Here is a 21,957-nt window from a genome sequence, read left to right on the forward strand (position 1 = left end):
TCAGTGTCCCTTGCACTGATATTGTCTTTTAAAGTTGCTGCCACCCTGACACAACAGAGTGGTTGTGATTAGTGAGCTCACTGACTCAATCAAAATCAGTGTCCTTTGCAATAAAATAGTCCGTAAAAGTTGTTGCCACTCTGACACAATAGAGTGATTGTAATTAGTGAGCAAGGAAGCAATATCCTTATAATAAAGGCCAATAAGTGGCTGTACTGAAGGCCCGGTTGCTTAAGTAGTTGTAAATCCAATCACACTGCACGTCGACCAGCAATTTATGAAATTAGTAAGCACGAGAAACCTTTGACTGTACACAATGAAGTTCCTGAAGAGCACTGAGAACTTTTTGAGGCGCAGCAGAAAATAAAACAACTTTTCTTTGCTCACGTTCCTTTAGCAGCTCTGTAATTACTTGTGCAAATAAAGGAGATCAAATTACTGTATTCCTGGGTTTCCCCTCATGTCAGATCTCACTCAGCACGTGATGACAATGTGTCCAACTTGGCAACTTTCTCACTAAACCTCCATGCTGATCCCACCCTGGCTTTCAGAGCTGGACTAAAAGTAGAAGACATTCCAAGGAGCCTGGAACATCTGCAGTGGATCTCTGTTCCTGATGCTATATACACTACTTTTGCATTGACCTGCACTGTGGACTTCTAACCTTAACTTAACTGCTGCTCTTGCACATTATAGGAATACACATTACCTATTCCTTACTATTTATATATATGTCTTATTTATCTTATTCTAGTGTTTGTCTTCTCTATGTTGAATGTTGCAGCGTCACACCGAGACAAATTCCTAGCTTGTGTAATACTGTGTACTACATGAACAATGGCAATAAATAAATCTGAATCTGAATCTGAATCTGCTAGTATCCAGGGTACTGATCACCTAAACACGACCATCAGTGTGGCTACAGATGTGTCTAAGACACTGATTTAAGGGAAACTGAAGACATTTTGTGCTAGACAAATATCGCATATTTGTGGTTTTCAAGTTTATTTTCATTAGGTCCACCCCTCTTAGTAAAATTATATCGGACACTAAGATCTTCTTTCAGTAGGAATATGAACTATTTGGTTTGGGTCTGACCTTGTCCTTCAAACCATGGGCAATGATTACACCGTTTTAAAGTCTGCATCATTCACCAGCATTTTTTGTGGATTCTCTTGAAATGAAGTCCGGGTGTTGAAGGATCCTTTCTAATGTACAGCAATTTAAGAACTACAGTGTTGGCAGGTTTATCCAGCATGGATTTCAACTTTAGCTGAGATGAAGGAACTGATAAGAATGTTTGGTTATTCGCCACATTAACTCAGCATCTTTATATAAACGAAGCCTGGAGGTCAATTTTGTGCTGTATTACCAGACAGGAGCCAACAAACAGACAATCAAGACCAGCCATCCTTTAAATGGATGGCCCACCACGTGGAGGTGGCTGCGATGGGCATTCATCCACTGATTGAGATGGAGAGCTCCTCTGTAACAGCCTCAAAAGACCATACAGACCAGTTTTAAGTTAATTTCTGACCCAATCATGGTGACGCTGGTCATCAAGATGACCCAAAGGACCTACAGTATGTGCCCTCAACACTTTGTGGGTACAGTTCACAATGAAAGTGTTACTAACTGTATCCATGAGCTGTTCAATGTTGCTGATGATTTATTTAAACAAAGATGTATAACATACGAACTGCTGCTAGCAAACGTCAAACAAATGTCCAGACACTATAAAGGGCTGGCCAGCTGCAGGCAAGATTTAAAATGCAGGAGAATGAACAAGTACATGTTAAAGTCTGTAAAGTTTATTAAACACTCCACAGTAATTTAAATCCAAATGCAGAAAACCACAAAATAAAAAAGGAAGACAAAATGTACTGGAAAATTTAAGGGTGAAGGAACTACACAGAGAGGCTTCATGGGAAGCAAACCAGCACTCCTCATACTTAGGGAGGCACTGAGGAAGGAGAAAACAGAAGACAAGCAGATAAACTGTGATGAGAAAAAACACTGGAGGATGAGGCATGGCACAGACCTGGAGAATTCTCTGGCATTGGAGGGCCGCCAGACCAGCCTTTTAAAGAAAGCTGATTGGGATTAGCTGCAGCTGGTTCAAGTGAGTCCACCTGTCTCCTGCTCAGGTGAGTCTAAAGAAGGTAACATGGGGGGTAAATGAGGCTCCAGAGACACAGCAAAGCCAGGACTATGACAGATATATCCATTGCTAGTCGTCAATGTTCTGCCAACAACCCAACAGATTAATCAATGAATCACATCAAATTACTGAATTTAATCAGCCTTTGTCATTATTATCATCGTCTTCCAGCAGAGTTGCTTATGTGGAATTAACATGGTTAAACATAGTTTATTGATCCAAGAGTTGAACTATTCTGAGAAGGATTGGAAAGATGATGGAAGGGGCACAGGGACGATGAGATCTTACTGATCAGACCATCACCAACGTTTCCATATTGAGGGGGGGTTAGCAGAAGAGGACCCCCTGGGTGATATCCTGACTCAGCACATATCCATTGAGGAAGCACCACAGGGTCAAATGGATGAAATTGATTAGGATGACATGCTTGACCTCTTCCTAAAAAAGGAGGAACCCTGCTTGTCCTCCAGAGACAGTGTGAGGGCATTTGACTACGGCGCACCAGCAGCTCTTCCTCAAGAGCCCGATGTCACCATTGGCTGATGCCACTCAAGTATTCACACTGTTGGTTAGATCTTCTAAGCAAAGTCTGCAGTCTCTGAAGTTCGAAGCTGAGAGGACAGATTAAATCTCAGACATGTAGCACACATGTGGAACCCTGATCACAGATCACTTTTTGACCCAGATCATAAAGTCTGTGACTTTAGCATTCCCAGTGCCCTCTCCTCTCTCTTCCTGGACAGCAATGTGCTTGCAGTGTTGCAAGCTAACCACAGAGATGTTTATGATGTCAGGAGGTGTGTGTGTGTGTGCGTCTGGCCTCAGCTGCATATCTTGTCAAGCCTGTAATTAGGTGAAGGTGAGAGGTGAGCTGAGAGACCACTAACAAGACCTGTCTTCTCTTGTCATTCATCCATAATGAGGACAATCACTCTCTCTGTGGCATTTTTCTCAGCCTGTGAACATGACAGCGTCCATTTCTCTCCTGGCCACTGTTTCGCACCAAGAGCCTCCTAAATGCTGATACTGAATTGGTGTGAACCAATTCAGTCAGTCCAGAAAGAACGGATGTTTCAAAAGTGATGCCAGCAGAGGAATTTCTGTGATTAATCGGTAGGTCACCAACATTTCTCATGGTCATTAGGGGAGAGGTTGGTAGTTAGAAGAGTAACCAGTGGTTATTGGGAAGTCCAGGTGTCAGCGAGATGACAGAACCACTCATTTGGTTTGCGGGGCACCTGGCCTGGACAGGACAAGACGGAGAGACAAACAGCCCACAGCTGGAGGGAAAGAGGGAATGGAAGACAGAAGACAAAAGACAAAAGACAAGCAGGGGAACAAAAAGGTTTTTAAAAACTGAAATTGAAAACAGAGGGAAAATGCTGTAAACTGGAAACGAGAAACATCTCAGTCCTGTCCTGAGCTCAGTAACTGATTGTACTAATGCTTTTGTGGTCATTCTGGGTTCACATGCAAAATGAATTATCAACAATTGAAACACACTTAAACACATTCAGGGAAATTTGTGCATATGAAACTTTCTTTCATCACTCAAAACATTTAAACATCTTTACATCACATTTGATTTTCCAGACTGAGGTTTGTCTCACTTGGATTTTGGGGGTGTTTATCTTCATGAGCTGGTTTTAATTTCAAAACTTCCCCACAATATTTTACTCATAAATAAATTAAAAGTAAACTAATGTCATCAGGGTGTCCGCTGAGTTTACGTCATAAATGCCTCCTCAACCGAAACGCTGAATATTTCATTCCATGGATATTTTCTTGTGTATCACAAATGTTTTAAGACAGAATCACAGAGACCGATCACACAAAATGCAAAGCGGTTGAGCTGTTTCGTAGTGGGAAATGAAGGTCAGAAACTGTTCATGGATTTGACACATTTCTATCCTCGTCCAACTGATTCATGATTTGTGTTTGATTTCAAATGTTCATCCATTGTTCTAATCGTAATCTGTGAAATGAGAAGACGAAATAGTCTCAAGAGGAAAACCAAAGTGAAAGCAAAGAAGTGGGCAAAGAGATCAGGAGTAATGCAGATCCAGATCCTCATGTTATCACAACGAGGCCACGACCAGATCGCAGCAGAGCTGAAACATTGAGTTCCACTGGAAGAGACTTTCAGGCTTTCTCTAAAATTTCCTCCCATATTCTCACTCAAACTTCTTTTCCCTCCCACCACCCGAGCCAACCCTTCAAACACAACACTCCCCCATTAACACACGTGTGTGTGTGCGTGAGTGTGACCGTCCTCTTCCCGCAGTCTCAGCATGGTTCGGATGTGGCGGCAGCTCAGCTCCCTGCAACAGGGCCGAGCTCTGTTTCTCTTACACTTTATCCTCTACCTGCCTACAGGTGCACAAACTGGGGATAAAGAAGCCAACAGCTCCCCTCCAGAGGTAGGATGGCAAGTTTAACATGTCCCTAGCTGTAGTTTAATGACTGACTGTGTTAAAGACAGAAAACACTGTTTTGAATCATGAAGGAGGGTTGTTGTTTTTAGTTAAAAATGCTGCACTGGTTTGTTTAAGATCATCAGCCTAATAAATCATTAATATCAATATTAAAGAGGAAGTATGTTGGGAAGGGAGCCTAAAATAGAACCAAATTTGAACAGATGGGGAAATTGGGAGAGGAACAAATGGTAGTTTATGAGTAAAACTTGAAAGAAAATGAGAGGAAAGTGATGTGATGTAACGGAATTTCTGATTGTACTATTAAAACTTGTCTGCTGGGGCTCACATAGCAACATGGAGGTATGCTGATGTGTTCCTGTGGCTTTGTGTATATAAATGTGTGGAAATCCTGTACATGTTGGCAGCAGGTTCAAGTGGTAAGAGGGAACTTTTCTCGCCTTTTCCTACGTATTGGATACCATAAGATTTCTGAGATTCCTGCTGGAGCTCGCAACATCCACATACAGGAGACAAAAAAGAGCCGGAACTACCTGGGTGGGTACACACACACACACACACACACACACACACACACCACACACACACACACCAAGAGTGATTTTTTTCTGAATCCTAAACTTCTCCCTCCAGCTCTGGTGACTAAAACTGGGGCGTCCATCATCAATGGAAACTGGGTGATTGACAGGCCAGGAATGTTCGTAGCTGCAGGAACACAGCTTATGTATCTACGACCCAATGAAATCCGCTCTCGTAGAGGAGAGTCCATCACTGCCCCTGGGCCGCTGACTGAAGACATGCATCTATATGTGAGGAAACAATCTTTCTCAGCGTCTTGAAACATGCGTCTTATTAATCCCTGTCACTCTGTCCCACAGCTGATCTACCAGCAGCCAGGGGTCAGTGTTTACTATGAATACAAGGTTCCTGTGCACAACACACACTCCACCCCTGAACCAGCTATTCCAACTGATAGGCCGTCACAGAGTAAGTGCCTCCCCCAACATGCATTATAATGTCGTCACTCTGCCATTCTCACTCTAAATATTCACCTTTGCATCAACATATATCAGATATGCCAGATTTAATTTCACTAGCTAATACTTGACTAAAAGTAACACACTCTAATTTACTTTTTGCAATAGTGATTATTATTATTAGGCCTGCAAATCTGCAATTCTGCCAGTCCAAGCTTGTTTTTTATCAATTTCCCCACAGATCAAACACCTAATAAGGCAGAATGTGTTTGGATTCTCTCCAAAATCCATAATTCTAGTTTTTAATTTTTAACATAACAACACAAATGCCCTCCAAAATTGCAACAAAACATTTATCAAAGAGCATTTTACACATTCAGTTCAATTCTCGGTTCACATAAATTTAGGGCAAAAATTAAACAGGATTAATTCTGTTTTTGCTTATTATGAAGTTTATGCCAACAACACATTTGAACCAGGTTGGGACAGGGTCAAAAGTCTTTATGGAATCTCTGGAATGCTTCACATTTATTGGTAACAGGCAGTGGGATCATATTTCAGTATAACAGAGGGCATCGGTCCTTCACAGGCAGGATTCAAACTGTCCAGTAACAGTCCATTATTATTATGACATGAATGGATTCAGACCTCACTGTTGCTGACCTGTGTTTATCATCAGTCAGAGCATCAATCTGAGCTTGGAACCTTTAAAATGATTTCTAAATTCATCACCTGTTCTTCTTCATCAGCTTTTAACTACCACATGTTACCCAACTAATCCCACTCAGGTGAAGAGGTCCACCATGAAGACAATAATGACATCATCAAGGAAGGAAGACCCACCCTGGGTCCATCTAAAAGTCGCCCCACCTACACCTGGACCAGGAGCAGCCAAATAGAGTGCAGTGCTTCCTGCGGCACTGGTGAGAAAGAACTTAAACAATGATGATACGACAGCAGCTGATGCTCAATTTAGCCCAACAGGTGGCACCTTTTTCATTACTTGAGCGTCTGTGCACTAGCCTGAGCAGTGTCTGGGCTTGAAAAAGTCCAACACACATTCACTTTCTGTCTATGTGCGTGCATGAACTTGCCAGGCAGGCGTCATATCCTCTGGAAGTGTGTTGAGAAAGATTTCCAGGCAACGGTTCCAGCTGACCTTTGTGACTCTGCGCTTAAGCCACCAGATGAGGAGGAAGACTGCGACAACCGGCCGTGTCCTGCATAGTGAGTTAAGTTTGATTCTTGCCAACGCAACCTCCAACCTGTCGTTTATTCTTTGTGATTGGATAAAAGTTGGGACCTCGGGGAGTGGTCAGAGTGCAGCAAGAGGTGTGGACCTGGCTTTCAGCACCGCCAGGTCATCTGCCGCCAGGTCATCCGTGTTCACACCAATGGGACAGAGACTTCCGTCACTGTGGCAACAGAGCTGTGCGGTTCGTCTGACAGACCTGTGACCAGATCAATGTGTCAGCTGAAGATTTGCAGCCAGTGGGAAGTCCGATCGGAGTGGAGCCCAGTGAGCAAACACGCGTCCTTCTGGAGGAAGATATTTTTATTTCTGTAAATTATCTTGTATTTTCCACGTACACAAAAAAAATCAAATGTCACCCACCTCTGCCCCACAGTGTTCGGTACCGTGTGGTGTTGGCCAGCGTCGCAGAGAGGTGGTGTGTGTGAGCAACCAGGGTGACGTTGAGACGGATGAAGAGTGTAACACAAACCTGAAGCCGGAATCACAGCAGAACTGTGATATGGGAGTGTGTGCACGGAGCTGGTTCACCTCCCTCTGGAGCCCACGGGTAACGCGCAAGTGTGCACGCTATGAAGGATTCGAAACATTTGGGCTAATAAAGTCTGAAGATTCACATGACCATGAACATGTAACGTCTCCACACCTGTGAACAGGGATGGTTAAGATACAGAGCTATTGCTAATGTGTGTTGTACATTCACATCACAGTCATTACATGCTCTGCTTATTAATTAACGTTTTTTGGTGTGTTTGTGCGCACGTGCCACCTTTGACTGCAACCAGTGCTCTGCTGAGTGCGGCCAAGGAAATCGAACTCGGGTGGCAATATGCTTGACAAATCACATGACCCACCTACCCCTGGACAGCTGTGAAGGAGAACGGCCCCCAGAGGTGACTCTTTGTGACTCGGGCCCCTGCCAGAACCGTCTGGAGTGGTACGCTGGCCCGTGGGGACAGGTAACATTCATGCACGCACCATGTGAAGTTCTCTATGTGCACGCAGCACCTGTTGGTGTGTCTCTGTGTTCAGTGCTCTGCAGAGTGTGGGAATGGCACACAGACCAGGAGCCTGGCCTGTATTTCCAGTACCAGTGGACGTATGGAGGTTGTGGACGGGTTCAAATGTTCCAGCGTCTCTCGGCCGATGGCAGTGCAGCTGTGCATGCTGAAACCCTGTGGTGTGCAGTGGTTTGTCACAGACTGGAGTGCAGTAAGTGTCAGTGCATCCCCCTTTGGCTGATCATCTCTGATAACGATCCTGATCTAAAGGCACAAAAGTCTCAGTGATGCCACCTGGATGGAGTTTCGATGAAATCAATTGTAAGATGGATGAAACATCAGAAGAATCAAATGTTTTTTACACCTGATGCAAGATTTTCTAAAATGCAGTATTTAAATCTCTGCATGTGTTGCTTTGGAGTGAAGCCAGTGCACAACCGGACACTGATAATTGATACATTACAGATGTTACTATGCCGATTACGTGGGGCTGATGTTCGGTCCTGTGTCACTCTGCTCTGTCACGTCAGTGTTCGCGCTCGTGTGACGGTGGCTACCGCGTACGCGAGGTGCGTTGCCTAAGTGACAACGTTGCTCCCAGTGACCGTTGTGACCCCAGTTTGACCCCAGAGAGCCGAGAAGAATGCAACAAGCAGCCGTGCGTAGCTGAGATAAGTAAGTCTGATCAGTACAGCCTGAACAATTCACGTAATAAATATTCAAGTGTAAATTAAAGTGATTGACTTCAAAGATGATGTCATTAGAATTTATTTGCATTGATTGGCCATCATTAATTGAATGTGAATCGAGGTGGATTAGTGATGCTTGTCCCTTTCTTCTCTCTCTCTTTTCACAGACTCAGACTGCAGTGACCAGTATTATAACTGCGTGGTGGTGCTTCAAGCCCGGCTCTGCATTTACCCCTACTACTCCAACATCTGCTGCGCCTCTTGTTACCGTGCACAGAGAACAAACCTCAGCTCTGCTCAGAAGAACCGCACCGGTCGGTGATGCTGGAGCTACTAATCTACTCAGGTTTGGAAAATCATGGTGGCCAAACCAACCCAAAACAATCTCAGCATCACCGCTGCTGACATATGGAGGACTCAAAACCATGACCTTTCACCCAGTGTTTTCTGATCTAAACTTGGGACTGTTCTCATTTACAAGTGCATATTTATTCTTAATAAAAGGTGCATAGCTTCTGTCTGACTTCTAATTTTACATCTTACAGGCATCATTAAATTATTACCTGATACATAAATCGTTAAACACCAACAGTGACCTTCAGCGTCATCAGTTGAGGTTGAAGAATATATTCCTACTCTTAAAATCTTCTAGCCAGATGAGGACAGAGCTACAGGGCAAAGCAAGAAGATTCTAGGTTTGATTGTGCACCAAAAGTTAACATGATCTTCATATATCTGAAGTTTCTGTCATTCAACTCAATTTAGTTAAACAATCCATATAGACTCTGTTGCAATCAATGATCTGGTGCACTCACTCAGCATGTGAAATGTGATTACCCTGGCTAAGAACTGTCGCTGGAGCCTTTTGGATCAGCAGGAGGCTTTTCAGATTTATTTGCGCGTATTGAACATAAGCCTAGAAGTAACAAATATTTGGTACTGACAGCCTCCACAGCTTCTATTAGGGACTCTACAGAATCGACAACAGTGGACATGTACATGCTCCATGTTTAATTGTGCACCACTCAATCCAGTCAAGAAGAGATCACATTAGTTTTGAACTCTTTCAAGATGATACCCCTTGTTTTAATGAGATGGCAGGGCCGACAGCATGTAAAAGCCCATTAATTTGTTCACGAGAAATTTAAAGTACAGAAAACAAAATATTCAACACCACTGACAGATGTACAACGCTTTCTAATGAAATAAAAATAGCATATGGACCGAGGTGTTGCAATAAACACTTATTTAGTTGCTATACATTAACTTTTTATTATGGTCCAGAGGTGCTGCCGAGGCTTTTTGTTGTTTAAAGATGTGAGGCTATTGAGGATGTGAGTGGACGAAAAGAACATTTGTAAGGTGAGCCTGGGCCTTTGGCTTTGAGGGATGCAGGGTCCACATTCACCAACAGCATCTGTGTCTAACTAAGCTGCTCAGACACCCCAAAAACATTCAAGGCTCGTTTCCATGCAGTTCATTCATCACCTATTCTAAATATATATACATACATACATGTATGTATATGTAGAGATATATTTTCTACACAACAAGATGGTGTTTTATAACACAAGTGGCAGTCTGGTTTTTTGTCCTTGGCATTAAGTACCCGACAGTAAGACATTAACTGTTCCTGATGGGTTATTATTAATCTCTATGAAAATAAGAGTTAGCTTACCCTAACTGCCCCATTTTGTTCACAAGTCAGTTCTGAAAATACAATTGCAAGTGACATTCTCCATCAAAGTTTTACTGAGAACCAAAAAATAGATTTCACTCCGTCTGATTTGTTCAGCTTATCAAATGCAACAACTGGTTTGTTTTCTTTTGTAGCATCGTACCAACATTCACTGGTTTCAATATCTCGGAAATCTTACAAATACATAAATATAGTAGGTTACAATACAGTTAAAAAAAAGCAAAATAAAGTATATATTTTTTCCTTAAATGATATGTTGCCAGAGGCAAACCCAGAAACAGATCTTTGACACTAGAATCACCCCCTGAGCTCAAATGATAAATGAACAGCCATGTCTGAAAGCAGAACTTCGTCCCAGATAATTGACTACTGTTGTGATACTCAGGAGTAGCGTACCGTGTCCAGGACTGTAGGCAAACGTTGGTGTCCTGTGTAAGCCAAGAGAAGTCTGAAGGCACAATTATCTGAAGCAAAACATGCCTCTTGAATCAAACCCATTTACCTGGGTATCAACCTGGTATCACAGGACTAAGATTCTGAAAGAAAAACAAAAGTTTACAGTTCTTCGTACATATAAAGAAGGATGAGGCAGTGATTTAGGTTAAGGCCCGATTATTGAACACTGTCGGCATATCAGACCCAACTGATTTGCAACATGTCAGTTTGTCACACCACAAACATTCCTTGTATATTTCTTCTCAAGGTTAAGTCAATTATATTTTTTGCACTTCTTTCAGAGGTTGTTATGCACAGCAACATATAAATGCACAAGAATATAAATGGGCTTCAGACTATTATATTAGTAAAGTGTACCTCTCAGGCAGTGCTTTAAGTGGGGGATAAAAATGAGCCTGTACTTCTTTTATTCTCTTTTTGGGATGTGAACAGGACATTGGTTTTGATAAAATATATTATATTCTAGCTTTCTTAAGAGAGATGTATTTGAAGATGATACCAATGTACGCAACAGCCATTTATTTACTGATCTTAAGTGCATGATTCTGGTGAAAAAGCTACACATCTGCATGTTAAATGGACACTTTTCCCTGGAAAGAAGAACAGGTGTTAGTAAATCAATACTGGCCCTGACAATGATGCCTTCACATGGAGGGTCAACGAACAGCGGAGACTCACAGAAAGTTATTGCACTTTCTGAAATGAAGACATGAAATTGTGAAACTCCATATGAGGACATCTGGAGATGTGCCTGGGCCCCATTTTCTATGACCGGTAAGACCCTCCTCCATGGACAGATTATACACCAACTCCTAAATGTGTCATTATAATGCACACAGATATATTGCTGATGTTGATGTTCTGTGTTTACAGTGGGGAGAACAAGTATTGGTACACAGTACACTGCCAATTTTGCAGATTTTCCCACTTGTGAAGCATGTAGAGATGTGTAATTTTTCAACTGTGAGTGACAGAATCTAAAACAAAAACCCACAAAATCACAGTGTGATTTTTAAATAATAAATGTGTTTTTTATTGCATAAGTATTTGATAACCTACCAAGTAGTAAAAATTGCAGCTCTCAGAGACCTATTAGTTCTTTAAAAAGCCCTCCTGTTCTCCAGTCATTACCTGTATTACCTGGACCTATTTGAACTCGCTGTCTGCATAAAAGACACCTGTCCACACACTCAATCAAACAAAATCCAACCTCTCCACAATGGCCAAGACCAGAGAGCTGTGTAAGGACATCAGGGATATAATTGTAGACCTGCAACAGTTGTTGCCTTCTCACCAAGCTGCTTGCCTATTAGGCAACAACTGTTGGCACAATTATTAGAAAATGGAAGAAGTTCAAGATGACGGTCAATCTCCCTTGGGCTGGGGCTCCATGCAAGGCCTCACCTTGCAGGGCATCAGTGATCATGAGGAAGGTGAGGGATCAGCCCAGAACTAAATGGTAGGACCTGACCTAAAGAGAGCTGGGACGCAAGGTCCCCCTGCTCAAGCCAGCACATGTCCAGGTCCCCTCCGACTATCTGGATGATCCGGAGGAGGAATGGAAGAAAGTCATGATGACGCAAAATAGAGCTTTTCGGAGCAAATTACTTAAAAATCATACATTGTGATTTTCTGGATTTTTTTTGTCTGTCACTCACAGTTGAAGAGTACCTATAATAAAAATTACACAGCTCTCCATGCTTTGCAAGTAGAAAAACCTGCAAAATCAGCAGTGTAACAAATACTTGTTCTCCCCACTCTATTGCACGTCTGTCCATCCCAGTGAGAAGGATCACTACACTGGAGCTCTTCTTCACCTTTCATCTTTCTCCCTAAAAGGGTTATTTTTAGGTTTTTCCTGACCTGAACTGTGCAGATTGTAAAGCCCTCCAGGGAAAACACTGCGAGTTTGGGCTCTAAATAAATTTGATATAATTTGAACACTCAAACATGTGGGTTGCTTGAGCTTTCCAATGTCAACAGGGCAATTAGGCCAAGACCTCGACAGGAATCTTGTCTAGAGACCAAAGAACACCTCAGGTATAGTAAATATGCATGAACTACTGAGATCAAATTGTACTTAAGACAAGATAAATTCAGATTAAATAAAGGGCTGAAGTGTCTTAAGGCAAAAATGCAGTTATACTGTGCGTCATAGGCAAAAAGGCATAGAAACAAAGGTGAATCCTACTCTCAACACAGACCACACCCTCAGTGCCTCCTGTGTTTGGGGAGAAACTGATGAGCTGGTTGTTCTGGGAGGAAACCTCTGCAGCATCATTTTGAAATCAACAGGCTGTTGTGGGTGCACTAACGTTTGCTCAGTGTTGATAAGGAATTCTCCAGCTTCCAGTACCATGTTGAGTTTATCATATAGACACCACCAAGTGCCTGGCTATTTAAAAGATTGTTGATGTCAAAGGGCTCAGTTACTGGGGAAAAACATGCAATGGTCAGCAGGAGCTTGAAGCCTGAAAAGGCATTTGAAAATGGACACTGCGTGTTTGGCAGCCAGACAAGAATAGTTCCCCAATCAGGCTGAGGATGTCACCATTTTAGGAGAGCTCAATGTGGTATATATGCTGTCTGAATTTTCCCTTCGGAGAGGCACTTTTCTGATGTACACCTGTACTAAGGTTTGCTGTCTCCATATTGCGTAATATAAACACTTCCTGATCAGTGCTTTTTGGCCAAAATCTTCTGCAACAGTGTCAACAGCACTGACTGCCAAGTTTGTCTGAATTATGAAGAGGAAAGTAGAGGGTACCCGCCTGCTTAAAGCACTACCTCCAGTCATTCAGGGTGCTGACTTTGAGAATTAATCTACCGGTACATATGAAGCGTGTGTGAAAAATACACCATCGATAAACAGGAAGAATTAAGAGGGAAATGGAAACGGACTAAATGGCTCATATATACATATGTATATATGTCTCTACGTATATATATGTGTGTACTCGTGTAAAAAAAAATAAAATAAAAAGGCTTCAAGTTTCAGACTACCCTTCACATTTGATCTGCGATTACAGACTCGCTCAGGGTGGAAACAGAACAGGAAAAACCAAAAGGATCAAAGATTTGGAGGGCTCCAAGGGGTAAAGTTCAAGTTTGACTTCCTCATGTGCAAGTCGATATAAAAATGCTACAACTCTCTTGTCAACAAGACGGGTTGAGGGCAGGCCATGTCCCCCTACAGTTTAGTAAAGAAAGGGGGGCTCATACATTGGTAGGAGAGTTTGTTCAATCAGTGGCGTAATGCTTGTTATTCTGCACTCTTTGTTTCATCCAGCTTGTGACCTCGCTCAGTCTTCACATGGAGGAAGAACAACCAAGTCAGAGCCCGTGTCAGCATGTTAGGAGCAACAACACCTCCATCCTTTGTCTTTTTTCTCTTACTGCAGAAGATTCCACATGTTCTTCAGATGTGAAGTGCCACCCCCTAGTTGCTCCAACTTGTGGTTAGATTCTCTTTACCGTTTGCGTTCCTTCCTTTTCCACCACGTGTCTCTCACTCGCTGTCAGTATCGATGTCCGAGTCAGACCATTGCACTGGGCTCATTTTACCATTACGCTGTGCATACTCAATGACTGCTGTGTAGCAGAAGTAGTACTGGTCCCAAGTCTGAATGCTGAAAGCCCTCTGTGTACGCATCCGCCGCACTGTCTCTCTGATGTCCACCGTACCGATGTCCTCCAACCGGGACAAGCAGATGTCCAGTGTACAGAAGGTTCCTTGTTAATAGGTGAAAAGAAACAACAAAGTTGGAAAAAATTTTGTAGGACAGCTTAAGACTTAGAGATAATGTCTTTTAACAAACCAACTTAATTCCTGTTATACAATGAGCTTCGATACCTCAGCTAATGCATTTTCTGTGTGAATGACAGCAAAATTTGACGATAATTGTTTTCAGACTGATCCTAATACCTATTATTTGCTATATTGCACTTAGGCTTAACCAGGCTTTTACATACACAAAGCAGTTTTGCTACTATGTTTTAGTGCTGGATAAATACCTGTTTAACAAAATTATATTTAAAAAGTAATTTTAGAAGTACTAAAAAAAAGTCATACCGAGTCATAACCTGAAAAAAAACACTTAGCTATTTGAGTGAACTCCTAACTCTTATGCATATGATCATGTTGAGAACATATTAAGGGAGGCTTGTGAGCAGAGGAACAACCCAACCCAGAAGTATTGGGGAGTCACCATGCTTTGGGGGTTCTATTCGCAAGATGAACTGGTGCACTTCACAAGATCAAACACAAAGATCTGACCCAAGAGAAAATATGTGGACTGAATTGGAAAGGCATGTGAAAGCAAAGAGGCAAACAAAGCCGACTGTGTAGAAGCAGGAGCACATGACAAGACCTCCAGAAATGTGTAGGGCGTGTAGGAAACTGCTTAACATGTTTAAGCAAACTTGGGCAAAGCTATGAAATTATAGGCAATTATGCAAAGAGCACAGAAACATCACATTTAAGGAACACAATACAAACGTCCTTTGTTAAAAGTGTCCGAGTTAGTAAATATATCCAAAAGTGCCAAAATGGCTCATGTCTTTACCTGTGCGGCCAATACCAGCACTACAGTGCACAACCACAGGGGGTCCCCCAGGTGATCCCGTCCAACTAGAACCAAGACTTTGGACGGCAGTCGCTCTCCTCTGAAGAACATGCTCACGGAAGTCCAACATGGCTGAAGCACTTTTGGGGACCCCAAAGTCTGGCCAGCTGAGATAGAGGTAGTGGCACACTTCCCGTTTTTCACCAGACTGCGGACAAAGATAACACAGTTTAACAAAATTTCTCAATCTAAAACCAACAAAATAATAGCAGGTGCCTTTTATTAGAATCTCAAACACCTTTAAATCCATCCAGGAATCATTGATGAGTCCTACCTGTGTATTGTATAGCTTGAGATGGGAGAGTTTGAAGTCCTGAAAGACTTGGATGTGTGTGGTCCGAACCATGAAATAGCCATGCTGCTCAGTCTTGCCCTCCTCAAGAGGCCAGTACTGACCACACTTGACACGTCCGCGTTCCACCACCCTAACACACAAAATCACACTGCATTGTAATCGAAGATAATGCCTTTCCTATATATGAAACCGCAGTATATTTCACAATTCAGGGTTTCTTAATTGTGGCAAAAAACCTCTACAGGTCCCCAAAGTTTCACTAGAAACCAAAGTCTTATTCATTATATGGTGCTCTTTCACAAGAGGCCTTACCTGGTGGTCATGACAATAATAAGGACCATCTGCTCCCACACCATGCGCCAAAAGTCAGCAAAGGTTTTTGGTAAAGGGCCTACGTAACAAAAATGTATCAAGCCACATCAACACCTTCAGAAAAGCAGACAGGACAAAATAATCCTGTCTGTAAGACTCAAAGTTATTGCTGACAGCTGCTCACCCTGAGTTGCGATGTAGGCATTACCCCTCTTGTACCCGTCCATGAAGCTGCCATTGATGTAATCTGATGTCTGTAAACACACAGAGCAAGGTTAAAGCTAGAGGTTTTGTTTTAGAATTGACCATTTGAAAGTGCTTGGCTAGGATTCGATAGTCAAGATGTCCCTATTTCCCATCACGTTGGTTAAATTAATGCAGCAAATCAGCTTCATCTTTAGAAGGTTTTCTCATCTTTTGGAAATTATCAACTAGTGTTGATGCAGGTATTTAATCTAATCTGAACTTTATTAGTACAAACAGGTACATAGTTGTGATAATTGTATGAGTATAAGCATAGAATGTTTTCAGAATGTGCTTTAATGGAAATCACAATGAATTTTGCAGGAGTGAATCTTTACCTCATCGTCACCATCAAGCTTGCAGAGTTGAACTCGTGAATGATCGAGGCAGAGAACATCACTGTACCTGTTCTTAATCTGATTAGATAGCTTTCTGTGAAGGCAGAACAGAATGCCAGACATATCGGTGCCTCGTGTGATTTTATCAAAAACTAAGAAAATGAGCAATGTGCAAAACATGGAAGATTTAAGAAGCAGCAGATCATATTTATACATTATACTCAGATCTTACTTAGAGTAGTCAAAGGTTCCTGCTGGTGGCTCTTTACGGATATCCTCGTACTCCTGATAGATCCCCTTCTTCTTCTTCCTCTTCACATAGTCCACCAGGTCATGCACTGTCATGCCTCCCAGCTCTGGCATGTGAACAGACACTTCCATGTAACGCTCCTCATCATCAGGGCCCCAAGACGAAGACAGCGGTGAGGATTGGGAGTATGGTTGTTGAGGGGGTCGAGGCAAAGATTTCTGGGGCAATGGAGGCACCCCGCCTTCCTCTGAGGGACAGTCTATGGCCTTTCCATCCGCTACATCTCCGGCATCTTTGTGGGAAAGAGGCGTGTCCGGAGGTGTATCGGACTGGGGAGGGGCTTGGTGACCGCGTCCATTCACGTTGGCATTAGGGGTGGACTCACTGATGGTGACTTCTGCCCCGCTCACTGCTGAGCCGTTGCAGTGTTGATGGTTTCCCTGTAGTCTGTTTGAAGACAGCTGGGACTGACCCGAAGCTTCAGTCTTAGCATCTATAACCCCGCAGTGGTTCTGTGGGTTAGCATTCTTGTCATCATAGCAGTTTGAGTTCGCCGCCGTTACCTCAGGGCCAGCACTCGTGGTGCTGCAGTCTAAGCTGTAGGAGAGCAGCAGGCTTCCCACACAGTCATGCGTGTCAGTCTGTACAGTGTTGTTTTGTATGTTAACACAGGACTGGATCCAGGCCACATGGCTATACTGGGAAGTCCCACCCAAGTGTTCCGGGAGGGACGTGACTGGGATATGACTTGTCAATTCGTGACCTTTCAATGTGCACACCTTTGGAATATGAGTAGAAAGAAAAAAAATAACAGAATTAGTCAAGTACCGGTACAACAGATAAAAAAAAAAAAAATCTTATGGTAATTCAAGAGAAACTTCCTGGCGTACCCTCTCTCTCAACTTCTCGCGCACAAATAGCCGGAGGACAGCAAAAGGCGCTCGAAACCAAAGAGGGGATGACACGATGAAGACGCATTTTAGACGAGCTGGAAAAGCTCCCTGAGTACAAACAAATATCAGTCAACAGAATCTTTCATAGAACCTAAATCTAAAAGATTATTGCATTCACCTTGAGCAAGTCTAGTATCTTGACACAGAGCTCATAGTCAAAATTGCCATAGCTGGAGTTGGTCATGTCGTAGATAAATATAAGTCCTTCTCTTTGCGTCTGTGCACTACAGGACAATGAACAAGTTTAAAAAAAAATTACAATCAAAAAGTCATTTTTAAGAGAGAAACAGAACAGAGAGGATAATTATCACTGTTGGGTAGGGATTAGGTGTCAGGCAGAACACAACAACAAAGATCAATGCAACAGGTCTTTAAGGTATTTATTCACAATTCTGAGGTTGGGCAATACTCTTGTGGCCAAGGTAAGGCACCTTTGCTTTGACCTCATATTTGTTGTTTGATCTGGATGGGGGGGTCATTTAATCACAAAAAGGTCTCACAATAGAGACAGATTGTGTTTAGAAATATTTTTGCTTATGATAAAATGTTAGGCTATCACCTCTCGATGGCTTTGTCCAGCTGATAGATGATGGCTTGCAGCACAGCTTTGTGAGTTGTGATGTCTGGTCGATGAAGACGGGCAGTGAAGAGTGCAAGTGCTGCACCCTTGGCATCGCGACCAGGCTGTGGAGAAAATAAGATTAACAGGCCATCAGACAAAACCCAAACCATTGTGCCACACGTGAATCAACTATTTGAAGAAAAATACTCCTAGTAGATCGTTATAAAAATGGCCCTTAAGCATAAGAACACACTGACAAATGTGCACACCTTCTATATATTGTGCTGTGTGTATTCATTTTAACACTCACCAGAACTGTAAATTTGCCACTCAGCAGCTCGGAGCGGAGAGGCTCCTCATCAGGGTTGATATTTATGATGCCCTCTTTGATTCTCGTGTTCTATTTTTAATATGTGATGACAGAGACAAAGCTTTTAAAAGATATTCCAGATAAAGATGAAGCCTGAGATCTTGAACTATTTTCCCAGCACAACTCTATGTGAAAACAGGACTACACTGTCTAAATGTCCCCAACCGTTGTCATTGCTAAAACTAGACCCTGATTACCGGTAGTTAGATTACCATAAATTCTGGACTACAGAGCGCACCTGATTAAAAGCCGCATAATCTAATTTTAGAAAGAAAATCAATTTTGTACTTATACAAGCTGCACCAGTTTTTAAGCTGCAGGTATCTCATGTAGTAATATGAAACATTAGCTCAAAAACATTCATTAACGGTATATATTTTTATTACTGTAAGAAACAAGTCACTGACGAGTGACAGACAGGTAAGAAACAACAGCCACTCTTTTCACTTGTATGTTTATACAGAGACCTTAAATCCAAATTTTATCACATCAGGATTTTTAACTTTTCTTTTAATTTAATCCGCTTAGCAACATAAAAAAAAATATTGTACTGGTAAATGCTTTTTTTTCTAACGGTGTCTGTAATGCAGCTACCTTGAAATATACGTTTGTATCAGCTACACACAAATTATGTTGCTTATGCTGTTTTACTCAAACAATGAACAATCTAAAACACCCCGATGGCCCACCTCTAAAATCTTCTATTTTCATCGTGGTGGCGATTGCTTTTGCCTTCAGTCTGATTTGTACAGTGGAAACACCACGGCCGCCTGCTCTCTGCGTGTTGACCCAGTCTTCCAAAAAGTTTGCACACTCGGGCCATCTGCGATGTTTACGTCTAAAAGCTTTTGTCATTTTTTGCTTTGGATCAGTTCTTCATGCTAGCATCTCCATCTTCTCACCATTGATTCATTTATGCCAAGATTACGTGCAGCAGCTCGATTTCATTCTTCAATCGCCAGAGTGATCGCTTTTAACTAAAAAGCCGCATCATATGCTTTTCTTCTAGTATTTTCCATGTTGATGAGGGTTAGTAAAAATAACTGATTCACAATAGTTGTGATAGTGCGCTTGACTGATCATACAATTTCATTGGACCTCTGTCTGGACCTCTCATTAATTTTATTGGTCTACTGTTGCCAGGCAAAATGTTTTTGGCACCACGAAAAAATGTGAACAAGCCGCAGTGTTTAAAGGGTAGGGGAAAAAAAGCGGCTTATAGTCCGGAATTTACGGTAGTTAATTTGGTACTGTTTGAAATGTCTATGAAACAGAGAAGGGGGAGCATCTACAGGTTTGTTTTTAATAAAACACTGCTCTACCTTGTAATCTTGGAAGAGGTCGATGGCTCTTGACACGTCAAACTTGCGGGCCATAAGAAACTTGATGGCTGTAGGTTGGGACACCAGCCCTGCGCTGTGAGGATGCTCCCTGCTGCGCACCTTATCTAGGAACTCCTTTACAGCCTGAACAAACATAAAATACCACATCTAAAGCAAAGGATTTAGCATAGATGTAAACATTTGTAACAAAAGGAAAAGAGAAGAAAGTTGTTAAAAACCCTTTAAGCTTTTTCAACCACATTGGAAATGAAGAACCCATTTAATCATCACCATCATCTCTAGGATTAAACCTGTCAACAATGAGTTACAGTTGAAAACAAGCCGAGTCCCGGAAGGTGCAGTGATGGAGTGCACTTTTGTGCCAGAAGAAACGAGTCAGCTTGTTTTCACCCAAGTGAGCTTCAGCTATCTGACAAATATGAAACGAGGACAAGAAGTGACGAGGTGGGCGTCACTGGATTAACCCCTTCTTTTCATTTTACTTAAAGTGAATTATGCACAGGAATAATAATGTGGACATAAATCGCTTGAAATAAAACCCAGTGATCATCGGAACAGCAATAAAATATCAGGATTTTTCAAAATGAATATGTAAATGTATTGACTGAGGGGTTAAGATGTCAGACGTTACACAACGACAACAGAAGCCTTTTTATTCTATTGTATTAAGTGCTCTGGACAATTTATAATTATATTTAAGCTTAATATAAAAGTTGCTTTGTCTTGCAAACGATGCATTATAATTAACGAGCTAAATTCAATATAGCCGTTACAAAAGTTTGTTTGTGAAAGTGAAACAATACACTGCATGGATTGGATTCTGCAGGATTTGAGTCACGATATTCTGGGATGGCAACAGTATACGGGCCAACTTCTGGATCCACAAAAGCATCACGTTATCGCCACTTGGTCAACATCAGCACCGGGGCCAAACACCTCGAAACTGAGGAACCAAACCGTCAAATCAACACGATCGGCTCAACAGGGACCCAGCTCGGTTCTGTTGGGTTGTGGTACCGAGCAGCTTTCGGTAACACAACTGAACCGAAGATCTGTTAACCTTCAGTTGGAGGGGACGATTAGAAAAAGTCGCTCTTGCAGCAAACCTGTCAGAGTAACTTTGTTCGGATGGTTTCGAATGTTTGCTAATCACGACAGGCTTTTTACTAGAAAGTTGAGGCAACAACAATGCTGAGAAGCGGGGGTGAATTCTGTGAATTCGCCATCGTAATAACGGGCAGGACACTGCTCAGTTTTCGCCTCGTAGCAAAGCATCGCGTTCTGCCTTAAGATCCATGTTCGTGCCGCGGTATTCAATGACATCGAGCATTTTGGGCTGTTTTGTCATTTCCAACCCGTTTACTAGATCCAACATGATTCCTAATGCCAAGCAAGAGAACTGACTACAAGCCTCTTTGCAAATCAACAATAGCTATTAGCATTAGCTCGCGGCTAGGTTACATGTGGCAGCCCAAAGCATTAAAGACACCGATTACCACACGTATATTGGTGAATCACATCTTAAGAGGCACCTGGGACTGACTCAAGTTTCATGAAGATATATTTCGTGATTGTGACTTCTAATGTGTGTATTTGACGTCCACAGCAGGTTGAAGAGATCCTAATAGTTGCGAACGCCATCGTGCTAATATTCGTGCTAAATGCTGTCAGTCACCCCAGTCTGTCGGTTGGGGGGGGGCAGCGCTGTTTACTAAACATCTCTTCCATTTAAATCCATACTTACAAAGAACACAGGGAAGCAAACACGATGGCTAATGGTAATAGTAGGGACTGACACCTTCGTTATTAAGACGATCGGGACAAGAGTGGTTTAAAAACGTGAAGAGCCTCTTACCAGCTGCTCCTGAGTTGTCAGGGCTTCCGCCATCTTGAAGCCTCCGCAACGTCGCAACGGGCGCGCGAACCAGCAGCTCGCTCACTTACCGAGGCCACGCCCATATTCGCCTTACGACACAAGTCATTATAAATAGTTATT

At 42.4% G+C, this 21,957-nt stretch overlaps 2 protein-coding genes across 2 annotated transcripts; one reads left to right on the forward strand and one right to left on the reverse strand.

Moving 5' to 3' along the window:
• The first annotated feature begins 4,452 nt into the window (after window positions 1-4,452).
• Window positions 4,453-9,031, forward strand: adamtsl7 (ADAMTS-like 7). The gene is made up of 12 exons (XM_057036553.1): window positions 4,453-4,581; window positions 5,007-5,133; window positions 5,230-5,405; window positions 5,475-5,583; window positions 6,362-6,496; window positions 6,671-6,800; window positions 6,870-7,092; window positions 7,202-7,375; window positions 7,611-7,784; window positions 7,858-8,037; window positions 8,357-8,501; window positions 8,683-9,031. The coding sequence occupies exons 1-12, from the start codon at window positions 4,453-4,455 to the stop codon at window positions 8,835-8,837; spliced, it is 1,857 nt and encodes a 618-aa protein (XP_056892533.1). The 3' UTR covers window positions 8,838-9,031.
• A 474-nt stretch (window positions 9,032-9,505) lies between these two features.
• On the reverse strand, window positions 9,506-21,937 carry ptpn9b (protein tyrosine phosphatase non-receptor type 9b). The gene is made up of 13 exons (XM_057036547.1): window positions 21,817-21,937; window positions 19,941-20,084; window positions 18,559-18,648; window positions 18,246-18,370; window positions 17,805-17,910; window positions 17,624-17,734; window positions 16,716-17,512; window positions 16,484-16,577; window positions 16,087-16,156; window positions 15,903-15,981; window positions 15,570-15,720; window positions 15,236-15,443; window positions 9,506-14,402 (listed from the first exon to the last, which is right to left on the reverse strand). Exons 1-13 carry the CDS (start codon window positions 21,847-21,849, stop codon window positions 14,179-14,181), a joined length of 2,232 nt encoding a protein of 743 aa, XP_056892527.1. The 5' UTR covers window positions 21,850-21,937; the 3' UTR covers window positions 9,506-14,178.
• Between the last annotated feature and the right edge of the window lie 20 nt (window positions 21,938-21,957).

Source organism: Takifugu flavidus, chromosome 6 (assembly GCF_003711565.1).
Source record: "Takifugu flavidus isolate HTHZ2018 chromosome 6, ASM371156v2, whole genome shotgun sequence".
Lineage (NCBI taxonomy): Eukaryota > Metazoa > Chordata > Actinopteri > Tetraodontiformes > Tetraodontidae > Takifugu > Takifugu flavidus.

What these genes read in the sequence shown, in the direction of transcription:
- adamtsl7 (XM_057036553.1), top strand. Translation starts at nt 4,453, where the DNA reads ATGGTTCGGATGTGGCGGCAGCTCAGCTCCCTGCAACAGGGCCGAGCT. An exon ending in CCAACAGCTCCCCTCCAGAG is followed by an intron (nt 4,582 to 5,006) that starts GTAGGATGGCAA and finishes TGTTGGCAGCAG; the next exon opens with GTTCAAGTGGTAAGAGGGAA. An exon ending in AAAGAGCCGGAACTACCTGG is followed by an intron (nt 5,134 to 5,229) that starts GTGGGTACACAC and finishes TTCTCCCTCCAG; the next exon opens with CTCTGGTGACTAAAACTGGG.
- ptpn9b (XM_057036547.1), bottom strand. Translation starts at nt 21,849, where the DNA reads ATGGCGGAAGCCCTGACAACTCAGGAGCAGCTG. An exon ending in TGACAACTCAGGAGCAGCTG is followed by an intron (nt 20,085 to 21,816) that starts GTAAGAGGCTCT and finishes ATGTTTGTTCAG; the next exon opens with GCTGTAAAGGAGTTCCTAGA. An exon ending in TCAAGCTATACAATACACAG is followed by an intron (nt 15,444 to 15,569) that starts GTAGGACTCATC and finishes CTTTGTCCGCAG; the next exon opens with TCTGGTGAAAAACGGGAAGT.